We start from the raw sequence: 21,292 nt of genomic DNA, 5'->3' as shown, positions 1-21,292 counted from the left end.
GCTGCCGTTGGTTTTAGACGTGTTAAGGTGACCTCTGTACTTTCCAGGTAAGATCACACCTTCTGAACCTGTGTGTGTGTGTGGGGGCGTTTATGTTCATGCAGCTCTGTAGATGCAACATATCTGAGGCCTCTCTGGTGATGGTGGCATCACTACAGGGTACATCCACACTAGCACACACATGTTTATGGGTGGGTGGGGGTGGGGGTGACGGCAGGAGTACTACTGTGTAGAACAGCAGTGTGGGCCAGCGGGGAAGGAGGAAATAAACAGATGAATAATAGATACGAGTGGAAGAGTGGAGTCATGGGGGGGGGGGGGGAGATGGATGCAGGTCCTTAGCTGGCGGCCCTGCAGTGCATTGTGTAGCACTGTGGAGGGAGGAGAGAGAGAGGTGTGTGTGTGTGTGTGAGTGTGTGTAGGGATGGTTGGGGGGTAACTCAGCGTGCGAGAGGAGTTAATTAACGCAACCCCACTGTCGCATGCAGACACACACATACACACACACACACACACACACTCACACACACACACACTCACACACAAACACCTCCCTTGCCTGAGTCAGGGGAATAGCACAAATTAAATCTGCGCTAAGTGTGTTCAATTAGTTTATTTCCATTTTCTTATTATGTGTTCTGGTTTCTCTCGTTCAGCATGTTACACCCCCCCCCCCCAATCCCAGACCCCCCATTCCGTTCTTGAAAACACATGTGTTTAATTTACTTTGTAGAAGTCACAGGGGAAGGTGAGAAGACGGATGTTGAAGAGGTGTTGGTAAAAGGGGGGAACTGACTCCATGAAAGCCCAAAAAAACGCCTTGGGACGTTGGGACTAAATCCTGCCTCCAATAGTGGGTCTTCACCCCCAGGCCAAATGGCACAGCCCTGGCTGACATGGCCCACAGAGCAGGCTAATGAAACACTATTCGAATGAGAAATGGCCTTTGTATTTAAGTCTAATTAGAAATGTGTTTTTATATGCTAATGCTCATAATCTATTCATACATTTAATAGAATGACTTACTGGGTATCAAATAGTCTTTGTCAGTTGAGAGAAGAACAAAGCATGAATACCATTTGTCAATTTTAATAGTAAATACTACATCCCAAATCCATAATACATTCACATGTCAGTTTGATGCTATTTGAAATATTCATCTCAATACTACAGTAGCGCTAATACTTGGCACTAAGCTTAATGCATTATACAGTAGGCTATTGCATTAGCCTGGTAAGAAATAAGTTTGATTTTTACTGCAACTTCAGTACAATAAAAGCTTTCTTTTAGTAACATATTTAACTTTCTTTGTGCCAACCCAAGAGGTCTGAATGGGTTCTGAATTTGACGGGCGTTATCTGGGCTGGCTGCTGCAGCTCACGGAGTGTGCTTAGTGAGCTGACCCTCAGGTCTGCAACGCCGGTAGGAGTCCAACAGGAGGAGTGATAGAGAGGATAAAGCCTTCTGACAGGCCAGGGGTCTCCAGCCGACGGGAGGATCAATGCAGGGTTCAAACACAATGCCACAGGTCTGGGGCTCACACCGACAGAGGTAATTGCATGGAAAGGACGGCTAGGGCCACACCGAGTGTGAGTGTGGGTATGTTCCTGCTGATACACAACATTATATGTGTGTGTGTGTGTGTGTGTGTGTGTGTGGGGGGGGGGGGGGGGGGCGGGGGCGGGACTCTAAGAGAGGCTAGAGGCCAGGCGTTCTATTGAGTGGGGGGGCAACATGCTGAACATGAGAAGGAAAGTAATGGATAACAGTCTCAAGATCCTTCAAGCCGTTGTTTTGTGTGCTTCAGGGAGCTAACCCCCGTCTTACCTTTGAGTTGTGGACTTCCAGAGTGAGGTTCTGAGGGGGGGCACTGGGAACTATAGGAGTGGGAGAAGAGAGACTGTTTTACAGGGTGTTGAGAACGGCACGACTGAACAACATTTTAAGTGAGGTGACTATGTAACCCTTTTTTTTTTTAAAAACCACTCCACTTCTACCTGTTGCTAAGGGTTACAGTACCGTGTGCTACCATGTACGCATTTAAAACGGCCCCGTTTTTACAAAAGAATCCTGTCCAAATCAACCTCAAGTGTCCTCCAGCCCCCCCCGAAATAGTACGTACCGTCAGACAGGGTTGTGACAGCCACATCCTCAGTGGACACTCCTGGACCATGTTTGTTGTTCGCCACCACTCTGAAGCTGTACTCTGTGAACTTCTTCAGTCCTGTCATGGTGTAGGACAGAGTTCCCATATCAACGTCCTGGGAGGGGTGGAGAGAGTGTTTGAAGAAAGAAAAAATATGAGTTTCATGGTTTCACGGTAGACACACACCAATTTTCATTCTGCTCATTCATGGCGACACTTTGACGTGTACGTTTGGGATATTCTTTATTTTTTTTTCATCTATTAATCTGTCCCCAGGAAGTAAAACCACCTTTGTTGAGGTCAGGTTCTCAACTGTGACAGCTTCCCCCTGTAGACAGACCTCTTCCTGCATATTCCCCATCCTTAATCATTCATACACTCTAACACACTGTTATCTGTATGCAACCTTTGTTCCTCTCCTTTCACAGACAAAAAAGGCGTCAGATCATCCTATCGGTTCTCTCACTGTCAGCTCTTCTCTTCTCTTCTCTCTCTCTCTTTCTCTCTCCCTCCTCAGGGGAGACGAGGCATCATTACTCCTGCTGCTGGCTGACATTTCATCCATTATCATATTAAAGGCCCTTTAACGCCTCGCAGCCGCACTGGCTGCTGGTTCAGGCAGGACAGGGGGCGTGGGGGGGTGGGGAGAGATGGGACGCACTGCACTGCTGCTGGGAGACTGGGAGGTGTACTGCAGCGTAAGGTTTCATAACCTCAGGAGAGAGTGCTCCTCTTTCATTGTACACACACACACAAAAGAAGAGATCCAGAAGAGGGCTGGATACTGCAGATGTATCAATCGATTGCTGAGCTGGGGGAATGACGCGGGACAGAGAGCTCAGCTATCTCAGAGGGGAAGGCGGAGCCTGTCCCGAGTCTCTGAAGGCTTTGCTCCGAGTGTGGATGTTCGGTGGAGGCGGAAGTCGGAGGACGGGGCTCATTGTAATGTGTGGAACGGAATGAGGAACGGTGCCAATGGTGTTTAATACACCGTTCCATGCATTCTAATGAGCCCGTCCGATTTCTGCCTCCACTGGCCTCCACCGAACATACACACTCAAAGCCTTCAGAGACTATATGGCATTGGACAGTATGTATGTCCATGACAGCTCGTAAAGTCATCACGAGCGTGACATGGGGTCTTTTGTGAGCTGTATCTTTACACGTACCTCTTCGACACCCAGGACCTTGTCCATGTAGAAGAGCTTGTAGGTGAGGATCTCGCCGTTGCCCGTGAGGGGCATGTCCCAGCTGAGGGCCACGGAGGTGGGTGTGGTCGACACGCCGTGCAGGTTGGGGGACGGGCCGGGGACTTGGACTGGAAGACAGAGGAGTTTTGGACTTATATTATACTTAATCATATCAACAGATATTCATGTCAACAGATGGGTTGATTGACACGACACGTGTCGTTTACTGTGCAGCGAAATTCTGGGAGAGAGAAACAGTGGAGAGGGACAAAACATGAATCTTGATACATGTTCACATTATCATAACTATATACATTATACATTATCATAACTATATATATGACGTCCTCTGTGGCTCAGTCGGTAGAGCACGGCGCTAACAACGTTTGATGGCTTCCCGCTGGGGTTGATGGTTCGATTCCCGCTGGGACCATATACACTGAAAAATGTATGCAGTCAATGCAACGTAAGTCGCTTTGGATTAAAGCGTATATATATATATATATTCTAAGATAATCCTATGATAGAACATGTATGATTATCATTACCATATCATTATCATATTAAATAGGATGTAACCGTGTGACACTTTTTTTTTAGGGAAAGGCTTGCGAGAGCGCACCCAAGCAGAGCAGGTCGGTGACGATAACGGCTATTAAACAGCGGCCACCAAGATAAACGCGGAACAGAATGTTCTACCGAGCCACTTGAAAGCCAAGCACATTCACGTCTTAGCAGAGTCACAGCAGAGAAGCACATTTCCATTGTTCCTCCCTTCCTCCTCACATGAGACCGTTTGCTGTATCAGCCAGAAGGGACCAGAGTGGCCATTTTAGGGTGTCTTGTGACACACGTGCTTGTCCTCCTTCCACGCACCAGACTAAAGCAACGGCGTGCGTCCTTCTCCCACAACCCCCCTCTCCGGCGTGGTATTCTACTGGGACAGGAGAGGGAGACAGAGTCATGCTCGGTTTACAGTGAAATCTGTTTGAAGTATTTACTTAATTAAGCCTGGTTAGCAGAGCGGGAGGCCGTGCTAAAGCGAGAGAGAGGGGGGTCTCTGAGTGGGGGTGTGTGTGTGTGTGTGTGCGCAGCCATGCTAAAGCGAGAGAGGGGGCTCTGAGTGTGTGTCTATGTGCGCGTGGGTGTGTGCGTATGCGTGAGAGGCCATGCTAAAGCGAGAGAGGGCTCTGCGTGTGTGTGTGTTTGTGTGTGTGTGTGTGTGTGTCTGCGCTTCCAGTGTGTGCTTCCCCGTGTGTTTGCTCTGCAGGGGGATGAATCATTACATTCAATTAGCAGCCTGGGTAGTGTAACACTCCAGTGTGGTAGCAGGTGCTGGGACCAACACGTCCTGGCTGCAGCCGAGGTGCTGTTACTGAGTCTCTTCCAATCTCCTCTCCGGTGATGACACAGCCGCACGACCCGCAGTCTAAATACACCTGGTGCCTGGGCTAATCTTTGAACAGACAGGCCTTACTGATTCCTCATTAGATGTAGGCCTAAGCCAGCCGTCATCCATCAAACAGAGACGGTATGTGAACTTGACGCCGGGATCCAGTTGTAACGGTGGTGATATCGGGCTGTTTCGTACTGTCGCATACTGACAAATGCCCCAATTCTTCTCCAGGCGAAAGGAACATTTATCTTGGTGTGTGTGTGTGTGTGTGTGTGTGTGTGTGTGGCTTAGCTGCAGGTGTGCTTGGCAGTAGAAGGAGGCTCTCATTTGTCAGTTGGTGTAGGTGTGTGTACGTGTGTGTGTATGTATATGTGTGTATGTGTGTGTTGTTACGTGTGTGTGTGAGTTAGCCCCTCTCTCTGAGGAGTAGAGATATGGGTCCAAGGCGGTGCGTCTAGGTCTGGTATTTGGAAGCGGGTCAACAGTTTAAGCCCTCATTCATAATGTGGTAGTCGGCGAGAGGCAACACCGCTGTCAGAGGAGACAGAGACATACTGTACTGGCACTACCACCCCCCTCTGCTATCCCCACGGGTAGTTAGGCTCCTGCTGGCACACATTACTCTGTGTGTGTGTGTGTGTCTGTGTGTTCCCGTCCAGCGCCAAGGACACAGGTAAAGAGGCAGAGGCTTGACCCAGAAACCGGCGCTGACTGAGTTGAGATGGAGCCGAAATGGAAGGCCAGATGGATTGGAAGGGCGTTCACCTCAGGCTGTGCATGGGGAAGAAACTCCCTTTATCATGATTTCCAACCAGAAGAAAGAAAAAAGTCGGTTCTATTTGTGTTCCAGTCAAGGCATCCTTATGAGGTTTTGTGAGTAGACTATATAAAAAAAGAAAAAAAAGAAATGTGTGAGTGACTTTGAGTTGTTTTGGAAATTATCCTTTTTTTCCCGGAACTTAATTCATCCAGCGGTACAGTACATGTCTTACCTCAGACAGGGAGGTGGTGTTTGAACAGACGCGTGAATACAGCCTGGAGAAGGAAGAAGTAAACAACAGCCACAGAGGATGTTTTCCTCTGCTGAGAGAGGAGACGTCTGTCCTCTTCTGAGCTGCTGTGGGGTGGTCTTGGTTGATGCTCTGACAGTACCTCTGTGTTTGCCTTGTGTAGCTGTTTGTTTGAGGTGTGTGTGTGTGTGCGTGTGTGTGTGCGTGTGGTGTGTATGTATGAATGTCTTCCCTTGTGTATTTATTTGTGTGTGTGTGTGTTTACCTTCAGCCTGGGTGGCCACCTTGAGGACTGTTGAAGTCTCTCCCATGCCGTTCTTGTTGTGCGCCACCACTCTGAACTTGTACTTGCTGTCGGGCATGAGGTTCTGGATGGTGACCTGCATCTCGCCTGGATGACTGGTGTTCAGGATGCGCTCCCTGACACACACACACACACACACGATTCATACATAGCAAACAATGCCATACGACATTGGTGAGTATACTGCACTGTCTACTTTAAATGTATATTCCACCAGTAGTCAAATTACATTCTAGGTAATAGGAAGGGTAGACCTGCTGGTGAACAGCTAAGAAGTGTGTATAAACGTGCCCTACCTGCTAGTGCCCTCCTGACTGTAGTACACTAGGTAGTGTTCAGACTGTATTGGGGTGGTGTTATCTTAGTACCCTCCTGGCTGTAGTACACTAGGTAATATCTAGACTGTATAGGGGTAGTGTTATCTTAGTACCCTCTCCTGGCTGTAGTACACTAGGTAATATCTAGACTGTATAGGGGTAGTGTTATCTTAGTACCCTCCTGGCTGTAGTACACTAGGTAATATCTAGACTGTATAGGGGTAGTGTTATCTTAGTACCCTCTCCTGGCTGTAGTACACTAGGTAATATCTAGACTGTATAGGGGTAGTGTTATCTTAGTACCCTCCTGGCTGTAGTACACTAGGTAATATCTAGACTGTATTGGGGTAGTGTTATCTTAGTACCCTCCTGACTGTAGTACACTAGGTAATATCTAGACTGTATTGGGGTAGTGTTATCTTAGTACCCTCCTGGCTGTAGTACACTAGGTAATATCTAGACTGTATAGGGGTAGTGTTATCTTAGTGCCCTACCTGCTAGTGCCCTCCTGGCTGTAGTACACTGAGTAGGTGATCTCGTCTCCGTGCGGCTCGGCCGGCGGTCGCCAGGTGAGCTTGAGGAAGCGGGTGGAAACCAGCGACGCCACCACGTCCCGGGGGGCGGTAGGGGTGGGGCCTGTGGGGTTGGCCACGCCTCCGGAGCCTGGCGTTACATGGTCAGTAGTGTCAGGAGTCAGTGAGGGGGGTGGGGGGGAGGGGAGGGCTACGTCTTTTGGGTGCAGGAGAGGAGGGTCAGGGGGAGGGGGTGGAGGGATGAGAATGCCAGCGTGAGGAAGTGAAGGAGACAGAGAGAGAGAGAGAGAGAGAGAGAGATGGAAGGGATGGAGCATGTTGGGCGTCCGAAAAAGGAACAGAGAGAGAGAGAGAGAGAAAATGGACAGCGAAACAAAAAGAAGAACAAAACAGAAGAAAAAACAAAATAACAACAACGTAACGAAAAAGGGCTCTCGCCATGACAAGGAATCACATACAAAACACTCATATTTCACTGGGGGCGGGGGGCGGGGGGGGGGTCATCACAAAGGAACACAAATAAAAACACAGTACGAAGGGGGAGCACTAACATGCACATCTACACATCTCTAATGGAAGGGAGGGGTAGAGGCAGCATCACATCAATACACCAGTGGGAGACCGGCGGAGGTAGGAATCGGAGGACAATGAGCCCGTCCTCCGATTTCTACCTCCTACCAGCCTCCCCTGAAATAAACACACACATTGAATGTTGTATGAGCAGGATTTACCAAGACACTGTTTAATCACTAGTGTTCAGTCTCATCCACGAAGGGCACACAGGCTTTCGTTTCAACCCAGCAGGAATACCTCAGATGAAACCAATAACAGTCTTCAATGAAGACCTTCATGTTAAATCTGATGTGGTCTTGCTTGGTCAGAATGAAAGCCTGCACCTACACTGGCCCTTTATGGACAAGGTTGGACACCCCCTTCTGCATATTCTATACATAGAGATAAGTAACACATATTCTATACATCTAAGAACATAGCTTTGGAGAAACGCCCCACGTATGATTGAATTACGAGACATTTTTTCCACAAGCACACCATGATGTTTTTATGCTTTTTTTTTTTTTTTTTACTATTGAATTCCACGGTCTACCCACAGAAATGTGAGACATTTCATTTGGTGTTTTCTTGGAACAACGTGTGGTCAAATGTGGGTATATCTGCTTTCTATTTTCTAGTGAGTGTCTGAAACACAACACAGAGAGAAGGTCAGACCGGTCAGATCCTAGCAGCACTATGACCTTGGATATTGAGAGACTGAACAAAGACAAACAAACAAACACGCACACGCATGCACACACACAAAAGTGATCATTTTGTGTGTGTGTGTGTGTGTATGCTGTGCCTGTCCTCCTTTTCTCTTGGTTGAGCCCAGCAGACTGAGAAATGATCCCCACACATTGCTGGAGGCCAAACCATTATCCTCATTTACAAAGGAGGCCATGGAACACAGAACGCACGGAGCATAACCACGGTTCTGATGAGGGGTTTCATAACTTCACCGTCCTCCAGCCGGGAACACAGACTCTGTTTCTGGACTGGAGATCTGGAGATATGAGCCTATGACCTCTGCTTCTCTGCTACTACTGACCCTCCTGAAATATGAGGACTGGGGGAATGTATGTGGCTGTTTATTTGATGAAAGGGAAGATTAATCTACGGTTATCGTTCTTCTGAGCTAAAAGATACATTTTTTACGAGAGGCGGACAGAAAAGTTCTTGACGCCTCGAATAACAAACAAAGACATAAACTAAACTATCCAACCGTGAGAGAGAGAGGTAGAGAGAAGGGAGAGGGGATATAATATCTGATTCATAACTGGAAATACATTAAGTATAGGCCCATTTCCCTCCCAACTTCCCTGCAATGACATGAACCATTAGACAGAATGTAAATGATCACTCAGCGCAATTACTGAGATGTGCTGTGAGTCTGCAGATCTGAGCCGGGCCTTGGCAGGGAGAGCGTGTTGAAGAGGCACAGTTTGCTTGATATGGTGTCATAGGGTTGACAGAACAGAGCTGTAATACATCACACAAACTGTCGCCACACAGGCGTGTCCGACATGTCCATCGCAGTGTGTAGGTATAGTGTGTGTGTGTCCTTGTGTATAGTGTGTGTGTGTGTGTGTGTGTGTGTGTGTATAAGACACTCTCTATCAGCCTCTCTCTCTGCGCCCGGGCCGTGGCAGTTTGCCCTCCTCACCTCCCCTTGACGCCTCTTGTTCCTCCAGGCTTTAGAGCTCTAGTGAAGGATTACCCTCGTTGGGAGTCTGAGCCCACAGCAAATAGCCCGCGCCAGGGAAAGAATGAAGGAATGAAAGGAGAGAAAGAAAGGAGTACGGCTGCTCCCTGGTGGAGGAGCGTAAATGCTCCCAGAAGGCCTAGCAGGGCATCGGCACTGGGCCTTATGCCAAGGAGCGGCTGGCTCCGGGCCTACGGTAGATAGTGACGACAACATATTGGTCAGTTCAAGAGCCATACAGACACTTTGACCATTGAGGTTTCAACCGAAGGCATTCTGATGCGTTTACAGTACATGACACCACATTACTCAATGGCAGCCATGTTAGCGTCTCCAAGGGCCATATTGACCAATGGCAGTGCTCTAAGGTCAGTGGCACCAGATTAGCACTGTATGTTTCAGTCTCAGTCTTCGCCTGGCAGCCGTAGACAGTTACAGTAAGGCCCGCCATAGACTCCTACTGTACCTGCCTGTTCTATAAATAGTAGATTAATAGTATCATTAGGGTCTGTGACATTGGTAATGAATGGCTGACATTAGGAGTTAATGAGGAAGGTTATTCTCTGTCTACATAATGAATCAAAGGACCGAATATGTAAAATAGTAAAGACACAGAGATGCATAACAAACAGTTCATCTTAATAAGGTAGACAAAACATACTTTTCAAAGGAGCAATATATCCGGGGAGCATAATACCACTTCCACCTTCAAATTGAATTCATATACAGAATAGACCTTTTCATATTGAGTTAGTTCTTTGAGTTCTAATTCATAACAAAATAGAACAAACATAATGTGCACACGCATGTAAACAAACACGCTAACGGACAAAATAAACCAGTGGCTTTGTTCAACAGCAAGGGTAGAAAAGCAAAGTTAGCTCTGAATTTTGGAGTCTCAACTCTGCATCCTCCCACAGGACCGTTAGCTCACTGGCACTCCAATCCAACAAAGAAATCATGGTTTTTCAGAATTTAGGTCACAATGACGACATTCAAGGTGACTTTGGAGGGAGAACAGTAAAAGTTGTTCAGAAGTTGTTTTTTTTGCTTATGCCCAATGGTGTCGGTTATGTAATGTCATTACATAAGAGAGCGGAAGACACACTGCTCAGCTAATGGCTTATTACAGAACGAACACTTTTATCTGAGGAGGGCAAGAGGAAGGAGAGACGGTCATGCTTCTTCACAAAAAAATAGGAAAGAGGACAAGAAATGCCAGGAGGAGAACAAGGAGCACAGGCGAAAGACGGCCAAATACAACCTTTCTAAATCGATCGTCAGGAGTCCTTTTTCTGACTGTATATAGTGGTCACTTGAGCAGCTAAATCAACACATAAACCCTTTCATATAACTTATAGGATCACGCATGATATCAGTGCTGTAAACTGGTTTGCGATGTGATCTGAGGATAAATGAGGAAAGTTTCTACGCATTTCTACGACGAAAAAATGAAATGAAAGAAAATGGTGTAATGGTATGTGATTGCTTGCCGAGAGAGAAAGGGAAGGAGGTTCCAGTCATTGGTTCCTTGAGGCCCTGTTCTTCTCTCTCGTCTCCAGTGATAGCATCAAAGGGACGAGGATCCTGACAGCTCCTGACATTTAGAAGAGCTCTCGCTGTCTCCACAAAAGATACAAAGTCGGTAAAAGAGACACATGTTTTGAGCGAAGACAAACCCCGAAAAAAGAGAGAGAGGGAGAGAGAGACAGAGGGAGAGGGAGAGAGAGACAGAGGGAGAGGGAGAGAGAGACAGAGGGAGAGGGAGAGAGGGAGAGGGAGAGGGAGAGATCAAACATATTTCGTTCTCTTTATCTTCCATTCCCTTGTTTCTTCTGTCCGTCAGTTGCGTTGGCTCCTTCATCAAGGGACAACGTTGGTTCATAGTTGGGGCTCTAACCTTCCTCCTGGGGCCTGTCTTTCACAACAGCCCTTCAGGGCCACATGTTTTTGACATCTTACCATGTGTGAAGGGGGAAGGTATCTGATTCTGAGATACAAAGTCTATCAGGCTGACTGAATATACACCCCACCCCCCCCCAAGGGCAGAAGAGACAGATCAGTAACTTAATACACTGATCTACCTTGAAAGGATGGTATGAAAGGAGGCCAGGTTTGCATTGCGGCCTGAGCTACTGACAGCCAGAGAGGACAGTTCAGTCTCTGGTTGACTTTAGACTGTCAAAATAGTTCTCAGCCGTTGCCTAATGTCTCTTCCCCTTCATCTTTTTCCTTCTGTGCACCACCGCTACCCAGTATTCGGAAAAACATACTGTATGAAACCTGGCATGTTTCTTGTGAGAAAGTAGGGCCTCTTTTAAAGAGGGTGTCGTAAAATAACGGTGCAGTAATCTCAGAAATGTGGGTTTAAGAATGCTTTTTTTTTTTTTTAATGAAGCCCTGCTCGGCCAAGCAGCCTTGGAACAAGCCCGGAACATGCCTTTCCAGTGGAAAGCAAGGTCAAGCGAAGGAGGTGGAAACTTGAAGAACTACTTCTGCTGTGGTATGGTACGGGTTTAACAGCCCGTTATAAGAGCTAACGCTAACACTATGCTAACAGCTAATGCTAACACCACCACATGGCCGTGCCAGCTCGGAGTTCTCTGGCTCAGCCAGTGAGGGGAGGAAGGAGCAGGCTCCCTAAGGGCAGTACACACACCCAGCTAGGGCTAAACCAGTCCCTCTGGGGCCTGAAGGAGTCATCGTAGCCCCCTCGCTCCACCATGACACACCACGTTCCTCCTCCACCAAACTAATCCTTCCCCCACCCCGCTCCTTACTCTCAGAGGACTCAACCCATCACTAGCCCCGACAGAGACCCCTTTCAACTCTCCTAGCCTGGGAGCGTACAAGTCTACATCACACCCAGTCACGTCCCGAAGGCCTTCCTCTCCGTAGAGCCAGGGAATTGCAAAACAACATGCAAACACGAAACATATGCTCTGACAAATTGCCTTTTGACAGTTCTAAAACATTGCCAGTGTCGAAAAAAACAACATCATCTGCTTTGAAACACAGATGATAATTGAATCAGGAAGGTCCATCAATAATGAACTGTCTGGTGTGTGTGTGTGTGTGTGTGTGTGTGTGTGTGTGTGTGTGTGGGTGTGTGTGTGTGGGTGTGTGCGTGCGTATGTTCAATGTCCCTACCCATCAAAGACCGACAGTCCCTTGATCTCCTACTTTTGGTTCCACTGGAGGGTAATGTGATTATCATTGTTCCCTCACTCCTCTCCGAAACCAAAACATGAACATGTAAGACCCCAGCTGTGGTGTGAGAGACTGATATGTAAATGATTATGCGCGCGGACATGTTTTGATGTGGATTGCCTACCATCTTTTCCCCCTGTTGTGAAGTGATTTCTCGGGGGAAATTAGCATGGTATGCATCAAGTGCAACACATGCTCAGTTAAAGAAGGAGCTTTCTTTACATCACTGTGTAAAAGGCGGGCAAAACCACTTGATTTCTCCTGTAATAATCCTCCTACAGGGCCTTGGTTTCTTATACACACGCTATGAGACGTGAGAGTTGAATTTAACCTTGTGGGTACCAATAGAGCATATAGTTAAGTGATTTCAGAACTGTGTGTGTGTGTGTGTGCATCCGCCCGTGTGTGTGGCTTCCTCTAACACCTTGTGTACAGTGTGGGCGTTCTTCCCTCAGGAGAGAAGAAAGGTAAAAAGGTAAAATGGAATGTTTGTATAACAGGGAGAGACAGGAAACCCCCTGCGGGCTTCTGGGTAATCAGGCTAGCAACAGTAACTCCCTGGGTGGAGTTACTGGAGCGGATATCATGCAGAGCAGGGGGTTGTGGGTAGCCAGCCTCCCTGGAGTGGGATGGGGTGGTGCAGGCTGGTCTACATGCGTTGGGAGTGGGCGGCACAACAGAGTGTGTGTGGTGTTGTGTGTGTGTGTGTGCGTGCGTGCTTGTGTGTGTTTGGCAGTCGCCAGGAAAAACGCTATTCTGGCAGTACCACCCATCTCTGCACCGAGCCCTACTGGGGTCAGCTGACCTATGAGGGTATAGAGGAAAAGGACTGTTTTTGCACCATGTGACACTTCCAGTCATTTGGACAGAGTAGCGCCCCTAACAGTAGACCCAGGAGACTGGTTGTGTCCAAGAGCAGCAGCAGCGGCATCCTGGATGAAGTGTGAGTGATTGGGAGGGGAGAGTGTGTGTGTTTGTGTGTGTGTGTGTGTGTGTGTGTGTGTGTGTATGTACGTGTGTGCCTAGGGCATCAGGGAGAGGCAGGTTACACATAGCCAGCCCGGTTCAGATCTAAAACAGTCTGACCTTGAAAAATCAATGAATAGAGGCAGTAAATGCTAACTCAATAATATTTTTTCAAGGCAAACTCTGAGTGCTTGACCTATCACGCTGATTGTGTTGTGCTAGCCACAGAACCCAAAGAATAGAAGTGAACTATGAGGAAAACGTACAAAGAGCTATTTTTCTCTTCGCAGAGCAAATCCTTATGTAACATTTTCCAATGCAACCAAAGCTCTTAACTATTGTGGAGTAAACAAAAACTGCCTGTGGGAGGAACACTGTCGCAACACCCATGCTGACAGACCTTGAACGAACACGAATGCACACACACACACACACACACACACACTCACATCAAAACAAATGATCTATCTGGCGGTGCAATCACGCTACAGTCTGATCAGTTGCCTATTGCTCACAGTGGGATAACACATTCACAGATAATCAGAGGAGGAAGGAAGGAGGGAGGGAGGGAGGGAGGGAGGGAGGGAGGTGTGTTAAGTATAGATAGCCAGTGTTTCCCCTACTAACGTTTAGGCAGGGCAGGCCTCTAAGACCTCTATGGTATAGTGTCACTGTGAACAAAGTTGATAGGAAAATACACTGAGTATTTACCATCTAACTAATCATCCCATGTACTGTGGGTTTTACAAATGTTATTCCATGTCAGTGACTAAGTCTCTATAACGTCACACCACTACCTCTAACCATACTGTTTGGATTGATCTACTAAGGCTTGAACAGCTTATAGAGTATACAACACTATTGACCTCCTTTTCTACAACTTGCTGTAGTGTTACATGAGACCAACACAATGCACTTCCAATCAAACCATAATCTTGGTCACAACGCATCTGAACTCATTCTGTTCCAACATCACACTACCAGAATCCTCCATCGATAGAACCTTGTAGAAATCCCTGTCAGGGTGAATAACACAGTAATACAAACAGCAGTATAATTAAATGTTGTGTGTGTGTGTGTGTGTGAGAGCCTCGCTCCTTCCGAGGCTCCTGTGCTGACACACAGGTCGCGCTAAACTGTCACATTTACACGCCCGTGAGTACCGCCAAGGGAATGCCCACTCTATGCTTTACAGGCCTACATCTCTAGGACAGACGCCATACTGACGCACACGCACGCTCACGCTCACACTCACACACCCCCACTGCTTCCTGATGCTGCCCTGCCCCTGAACTCCGGCTGTGTAGAGAGAAGCTGTATTCCCCACCGGAGCTGCTAAGGTTTTATTTGTGTTGCTGTGTTCTGTTATTGGGTCTCTGAGGACCAGCGGTTTTTAGCACCGGGTTCTCCTGTCTTCATTTTCACCGGGCTTGTTGCTGTGTTCTTTTGCTGTACGCTCCACATTGTTACATGGAACCGGCCGTGCGCCTGCGCCAACAATATGCCAGCGATGAAAAAATTCATTTTTGTGCTTCCATTCTATTGGATCATTTCCTCCACGCCATTCGTGTGCGTGCGTCTGCGAGCGCCTGAACCCCCCCCCACCCCACCCCGCATCTCTGTGTTATTCTGTTCCATTCACCTGCTTGTGATGTTCTCTCTCGTTTTCTCTCGCTCTCTCTCTCTCTCTCTCTAAGCATTGCTTTTTTATCATTGCAAAAATATATATATTGACAATGACATATTCAGTGCAGGGATATTCTATATTCTAAAGCAGTATCCTAAACTATCCAGCTGAACTCAATTTAATATTCTCATCTATTGACATTCTACGCCATACTACACAATAAACCTACCAAGCCTTTGCTGACGAGGCTGGCAGTGAGATATCTTCCCCTGTATCTCCCTCCCTCCCTCCCTCTCTCCCTCTCTTTCCTTCCTTCCTTCTCCCTCCCTCTCTGATTTATCACTGTCAAGATTCTGCTTTCGGACACCATTGATTTCAATTTATCATGTGGCTGCTCCCAGACCTGCAGAGAGAGCACTCAGCCAGTCATTAGACAGGCAGAGAGAGAGAGGCCAAAACCCAGCAGGATGGGCTTTCTGTTGGGCTATGGGGAGCAGAGAGCTGTCTCTCTCTACCGCCCTGGCCTGTCAGCTTAGTGGTTTTTGCTGGGTGTTGACTGGGAAAAGGAGACTGGGAATGGGACTGGGACAGAAAGAGAAGGGAGTGGGAGGTGGTGGGGGGGGGGGGGGGGGGTTGTCCTGTCAGTGCAGTGTGGAGTGAAGTGGAATGTTTGGCTAGGTGGGGACTGGGACTTGTACACTGGGCCGAGCTTTGGAGAGGAGGGGAGGCAAGAAATGGTGTACGAGGAGAACGAGAGAGCGTTAAAGGGGAAAGCGAGAGAAGAAAGAAAAAGAGCGGGAGAGCGCGAGAGAAAGTGAGAAAGAAAGAGAGGATCTGATGAAAACATTAAAGGGAGTCAGGTAGAGTAGCGGGTGGGGGGGGGGAGAAAAATCAATTCCAGCCAGCAATTTGTTTTGCCACCTCTGAGGTTGAGTATTCAATTTAATTTGATCCCGTTCTATTGAATCTATTCTACGTGATTCACATCTATTCTCAGAACCTTGAACACCCCCAGAGCTCAGAGTAGGGATTGTACAGTAAGAGGCTCCGGCGAGGGGAAATGTCAAAACACAATTTCTGTATGCAGATAGAGGAGGCACTCCAATTTTGAAGCCTGTGCATGCAGAGGCAGGAAGAACAAGCATTCACATGCAAATACAAGAACATCTCTTGAATTAATGTGGGAGTGAAAAAACGCAATGGAAGGGCAGGGGGCTCAAACAACAACACTGAAAGCCTGTTCTGTTCATACATTGGTTTCCCCGAGCTCTCGCTCTCTCTAAATATCGTCTGCTGGCCTTTTGATGGCCATATAAATGTCACAATACACGTAACATTATCATATAGTCGCCAAGTATGAATACCGTTGTATTGGAACAGTACATTTGAGAATGTACCAGTGTGTTTCCCTCTCCCTGTTGTTAAGCTTGCATTGAGGTGGCCATGAGGTGGTCACTAGCCAATCTTTGACGAGACGGTTACTTCTCTTTGCTGTTTGACATCCTGCTAGATCTAAGGCTCGGGGGTCATATTATAAAGTAACACCCTCCGTTTCTCCATCGGATCTAAAAGAAGCTGTGGGCTGATTAGGGCTCCTCCAGGAGCTGCAGAGTGACTTCAGTCTCTGTATCTGCTGCTTCCTCACCTCTGTCTCTGGATCACGTCCCCAGAGAGACTACAAACAACACAGGAGGACTCCAATCCCCACATGGCATCATCAACATTCTGGGATGAAACTTTAAAAAAAAAAAGAAATCACACAAACTAACATACTGCTCTATTCATTATGAAACCAACGCTATTGGCTACTGTCGTAATGTATGCCATTGTGTACGATGAGACATCTTATATCTCATTCTGTCTAACTAATCTAATATCTTTCTATCTAATATCTTATTCTTATTACTGCTGTGTCCAGCATGATGTCTCCAGCAAGCACATTATCAAATAACAGGATGCTTTCAAAAAGCTGACAGGCAACACTGTTTCCTCCCCTCCCTAAGGGCCATAATTGCTCTGCTGCAGTCATGCAGATGTTGTGTTCAGGCAATAATATCTTAACGAGCAGCTAAACTAACAACAACTGCAAACCTGTGGCCCAGGCGCACTCTCATAGCACTGTTTCTAACTACCGCCTATGTCGAAAGCAGTACCACTCTCACGTGCGGGGGTGGACAGGAGAAAGTGTGGCTGGTTCACGGGGTGAAGCGACTGGGTTGACTTGGCCAACCTTCCATTGTATAATTAGGCCCCTCAAGGTTCACTCCGCCTTTGTGCTCTTGTACATCTGTTTGCAACTAGTTGACCTACTTTGCACACGGCCGTCGGAATGTCGACGAAAATCACCAATTTGAGGGCTATTTCTGGCCTCAGACTCCCAAAAAGGAGGGCTTTTTACGGCTCAGTATGCTGGTCTGTGTTAAGAGTTGGTTGAACTCTGAAAGCAGAGGAGACACGTTTAAAACGTCTTCTCTGGTCAGTATAGTATTTCAGAATCACAGATCACGAAAACTGGGAGATACAGGGCTGAACAGACATCCACAGTTGTAATACAAGTATCAATATTTCCCCTTTATACCTGACAACCAACAGCTTTGAGGGATCTCACTGGTTCCATTACAATGCTAGTATAATGGTAGCTTACATACCAAAGACATCTTTCTGCCAGTGGAAACAGTTTGACCACACTAGGGCTCTACCTGTAAATATTCTGCCCACTACGGGACACGGACAGAAGCCTTCCTTTGTATGTCCTAGACACTAATTCAACCTCAGCAGGAGCAGGGGAATAGGGAGGCCACACCTGGTGAGGGGGAACACACAGAGAGAAGAGGTGTGTGTGTGTGTGTGTGTGTTAGTTGGAGGAAGTGGTTAGGGACACCAGTGGTGAGGGGACAGCCGGTGTGCGTGTGTGAGTGTGTGTGTGTGTGGCCTCAAGCCTGTGTGTGTGTGTGTGTGAGTCGGGGGGACACTATGGACAGCGCATTTAGCACTGGGCCCAGTGGACACAGGAGCGCAGGGGACAGAGCAGGTGGCTCGGAGAGGAAGAGGGGAGAGGTGGCAGATGGTAGCAGGGCTCTGTGTGGGTATTAACCCAGCAGCACAGGAGAGGAGAGGCTCCTGAGAGAGGACTATACTCATCTTTCAATTAGAGAGGGGGGGGGGGAAGTCAGTCAACTGTGAGCCTTAGAGACCGGTTTTCATAGAGTATCTCTCACATTCAGGCTGGCTAGTTTCTATGAAAGGGCTTACTTACTTTGCCACCATAGTGAGCCATGAATTATGCTTTCCCTAATAGAAATATAACAAACAAAATTGTTAAAAATGCTAATGTGAAGCGACCACATGCTGATATCTAACAGATTATATGCATGGACCACCGAAATGGGTCATGTAAATTGAGGCATCAAATAAACATTAAGCTACCTACGTATTACTTGATTATATTAGACTGTGTGTTCACTTTATGATCATGGCTGTAAAAAGACACGAAGGAGCTCTTTCCCCTGAAATGGACCGAGATCTAATTCTGAACTCCCCTGATAAACTTCTGAAAGTCAATTCCAAAAGAGAGAACAGAGACAGTACCGTAGAGTGATTGCACTATCTGGGACTATCTGGGACTATCTAGAGGACTGGCAGGCGACCCGGCTTAGAGAAACAGAGTTAACATTGCATAATGACCGGAGCTACGGAGAGATTGAGTACAAAGTCAGACCGTGACACAGACAGATGGATACATTTATAAACATGACTCTTTCATACACTGAGATGAAACACACAGTGTTCTCTCTGATGTCCTGCTTAGGGCAGGCGAGTGTGAGAGGCCAGCTGCTTCAGTGATTTATCTCACTTATTCTGATCTCAAACAAATACATATTTAGGCCGCCATCATCACGAACCACCCGGGGTTGATCTCCCCCCCCCCCCCCCCCCCCCCCCGCGCGCCCCCCGGACGACTGCCGCTCAGAGAGATGCATAATGCTACTTTTTGAGCTGCAGGTCATCATTATTTCGGACTTAGTGCCCTCCAATGGGAGACGGGAACACAGCTTGGGGGCCGGTGATCGGACCGAATCCCTAAATATGCTAATCCATTAGCCACGGGATGTTCTCCTCCGATTCAATCTGGTTATCATAACTACGACTGTACTTCAGGTTGTTGTACATAAATGTTTATTTAAACCTCATTATTCTTCCTGAAGCGGAATCTATTAGTGTGTCCTATGTGGGTTTATTGTTTAGCTTCTTTTAAAGTCCCTCTTTCAAACAGTCTTGTGTTGTTTGTCTCCTTTACTTGATGCCGTTTGCTTGTCGATCTCCTTGATGTTTGCTTTGTTTGTTGGATTTCATGCTCTGCGCCCTACTTCTGTATAAAGTACCTAATGGTTTGAGAGATTCTTGATAGGTAGGTAAAGCTTGGTATTTAGTAGTCATGTCTCATATCTCAAACAATGCTTGTAGATGTGGAATTCACAGTGTGCTTCATGAATTTGAGTTACAGAACATGTCATCATTTCAACTACATTGCCCTAGAATGGGCATCTTATTCTATCCTATCTAGAACAGGGTCTTTTTTGGTTCCCCTACCAAACGTACCGTGCTCTAGGATGATGAGCTGGGCGCTAGACTGGATGTTCCCCACATCGTTCTCCGCCAGACACTGGTAGAACCCTTCATCTGACTTAACCAGACCTAGAACCTGGAGGTTGTGTTCCTTCTGCAGTTGGGGAGAGAGAGAGAGAGAGACAGACAGACAGACAGACATATAGAGAGGGAGAAACAGAGAGAGAGAGAGAGAGAGACAAGCAGACAGAGATAGAGAGAGAAAGACAGAGGCAGAGAAAGCGAGAGAGAGAGGGGGTCAATAATGTTGGGTGGAGATGGCAGGAGAGGTCAATATCATGAGGTTGAGATAGTGAGAGGGGGTCAATACAGAGATTGTCCAAGCAGTACCACTGACGAGACTAACTCCCAAATCAAAAAACAGAAATCTGTTGAGCGCCTTGATAAGTATCCTGTTGAAGGCCTTCGTAGAGTTTTAAGGACATGGGCTAAAAGTAGAACCTGAACTGTGAATTGAAGTTGACTGATAACTCATTCTTATGAACAGCAACCACATGGCAAAGACTTGCAGAGAACAGAATTTAACAGAACACTATGAAAGTGACATTTGATGTTTGAGTGAACTTACGATGATTTTGAAGTAGTCACTGGGGATGACAGCGTCTCCGTTCTTGACCCATTTGACCGTGGGGGCGGGGGAGCCCGTGACCTCGCACTCAAAGATGATGTCCATGGACTCATGAGCGTAGATATTGGCTGGTCTCTTCACAAACTGGGGAGGAACTGGAAGAGGAGAGGAGTTACAGTGTGTGTGTGTGTGTGTGTGTGTGCGTGCGCGTTGGCGGGTTTCTTGGACATGTTGGACATTTCCCTGTTCCCCGATGCAGTTTTCATTTAATGGCCTGCAGTCTACCGAGAAATGTTGTTATCCTACCTATCTCTGTTTCTCATCATCTGAAAGGAAAGGTTAACGTGACCACAGCCAGGCCACGCTTTCTAAATAATATAACGTTTTCCCAGCTTAAGGCTACATCCAGGACTGGAAAATAGGATGACAAACAATTGCTCGACTCAAAACCTGGACAGCAGACATGGATGGAACATGCTGAATCATCATGAAACCCAATAAAGTGTTTTTTTTCTATCAAAACTAAGCTGCAGCCTTATCATCTCTGAATGAGAATAAGTCCCAGGGATAATCATCCTGTCTCTCTCCATCCTAACTAGTGAAGAGAAGAACAATACACTATATGAATCAGAACGACCTCTTTCCCCCCTCATTTCCAGCACATTTCTCCCATGACCCTTCCAGTAAATGGTAATAATGCTTAAAATCAAACCGAGCAGAAAATGACATATAATTCTGTCTGGAGGGATAAAAAAAAAAAAAAAAAGTAAAATCTTCAAACGTTACAGTGTATTCTCCTACAGTCCATCTCCTTTAGCCTACCACAACAAAACATCTCAAATCCCCGCAAAAACCACACTGCTTATGTAAGAATGTCTGTAAACATCTGAAGAGGGCTAAGGAGCACACTCTGTGTGTTCCGGGTTATTCTCCAGTCTGGGTAATGAGGGAGGCTAAAGTCATTTGATCTTTCATCCATCTCTCCTATAACAAGGTCATGCTGAGCGCTCGCTCTGCCTCGGCCTTGTGTCCTCTGAGTGTAATTGGAGCGCGGTGTGTGTGAGAGCGCGCGTGTGTGTATGTATGTGAGCGAGTGTGTGCGTGCGTGCTCTGATAAGACATGACCTCTGTGACCGCTGTAA

The 21,292-nt window shown here is 47.1% G+C and overlaps 1 protein-coding gene across 1 annotated transcript in view; it reads right to left on the bottom strand.

Moving 5' to 3' along the window:
• The window catches only part of neo1a (neogenin 1a), a 133,746-nt gene that overhangs the window by 18,508 nt on the left and 93,946 nt on the right, over nt 1-21,292 (bottom strand). The window contains exons 6-12 of the mRNA XM_083680381.1: nt 20,151-20,305; nt 19,556-19,676; nt 6,858-7,026; nt 6,008-6,162; nt 3,316-3,464; nt 2,123-2,261; nt 1,828-1,877 (exon numbers count right to left, since the gene is read on the bottom strand). Coding sequence (XP_083536507.1) covers nt 1,828-1,877; nt 2,123-2,261; nt 3,316-3,464; nt 6,008-6,162; nt 6,858-7,026; nt 19,556-19,676; nt 20,151-20,305 — 938 coding nt within the window. The remainder of the gene's footprint in view (nt 1-1,827; nt 1,878-2,122; nt 2,262-3,315; nt 3,465-6,007; nt 6,163-6,857; nt 7,027-19,555; nt 19,677-20,150; nt 20,306-21,292) is intronic.

Source organism: Argentina silus, assembly GCF_951799395.1.
Source record: "Argentina silus genome assembly, chromosome: 11".
NCBI classification, from domain to species: Eukaryota; Metazoa; Chordata; class Actinopteri; order Argentiniformes; family Argentinidae; genus Argentina; species Argentina silus.
Note: the sequence above shows the minus strand (reverse complement) of the source record. Positions and strands in the feature narration are given on the sequence as shown.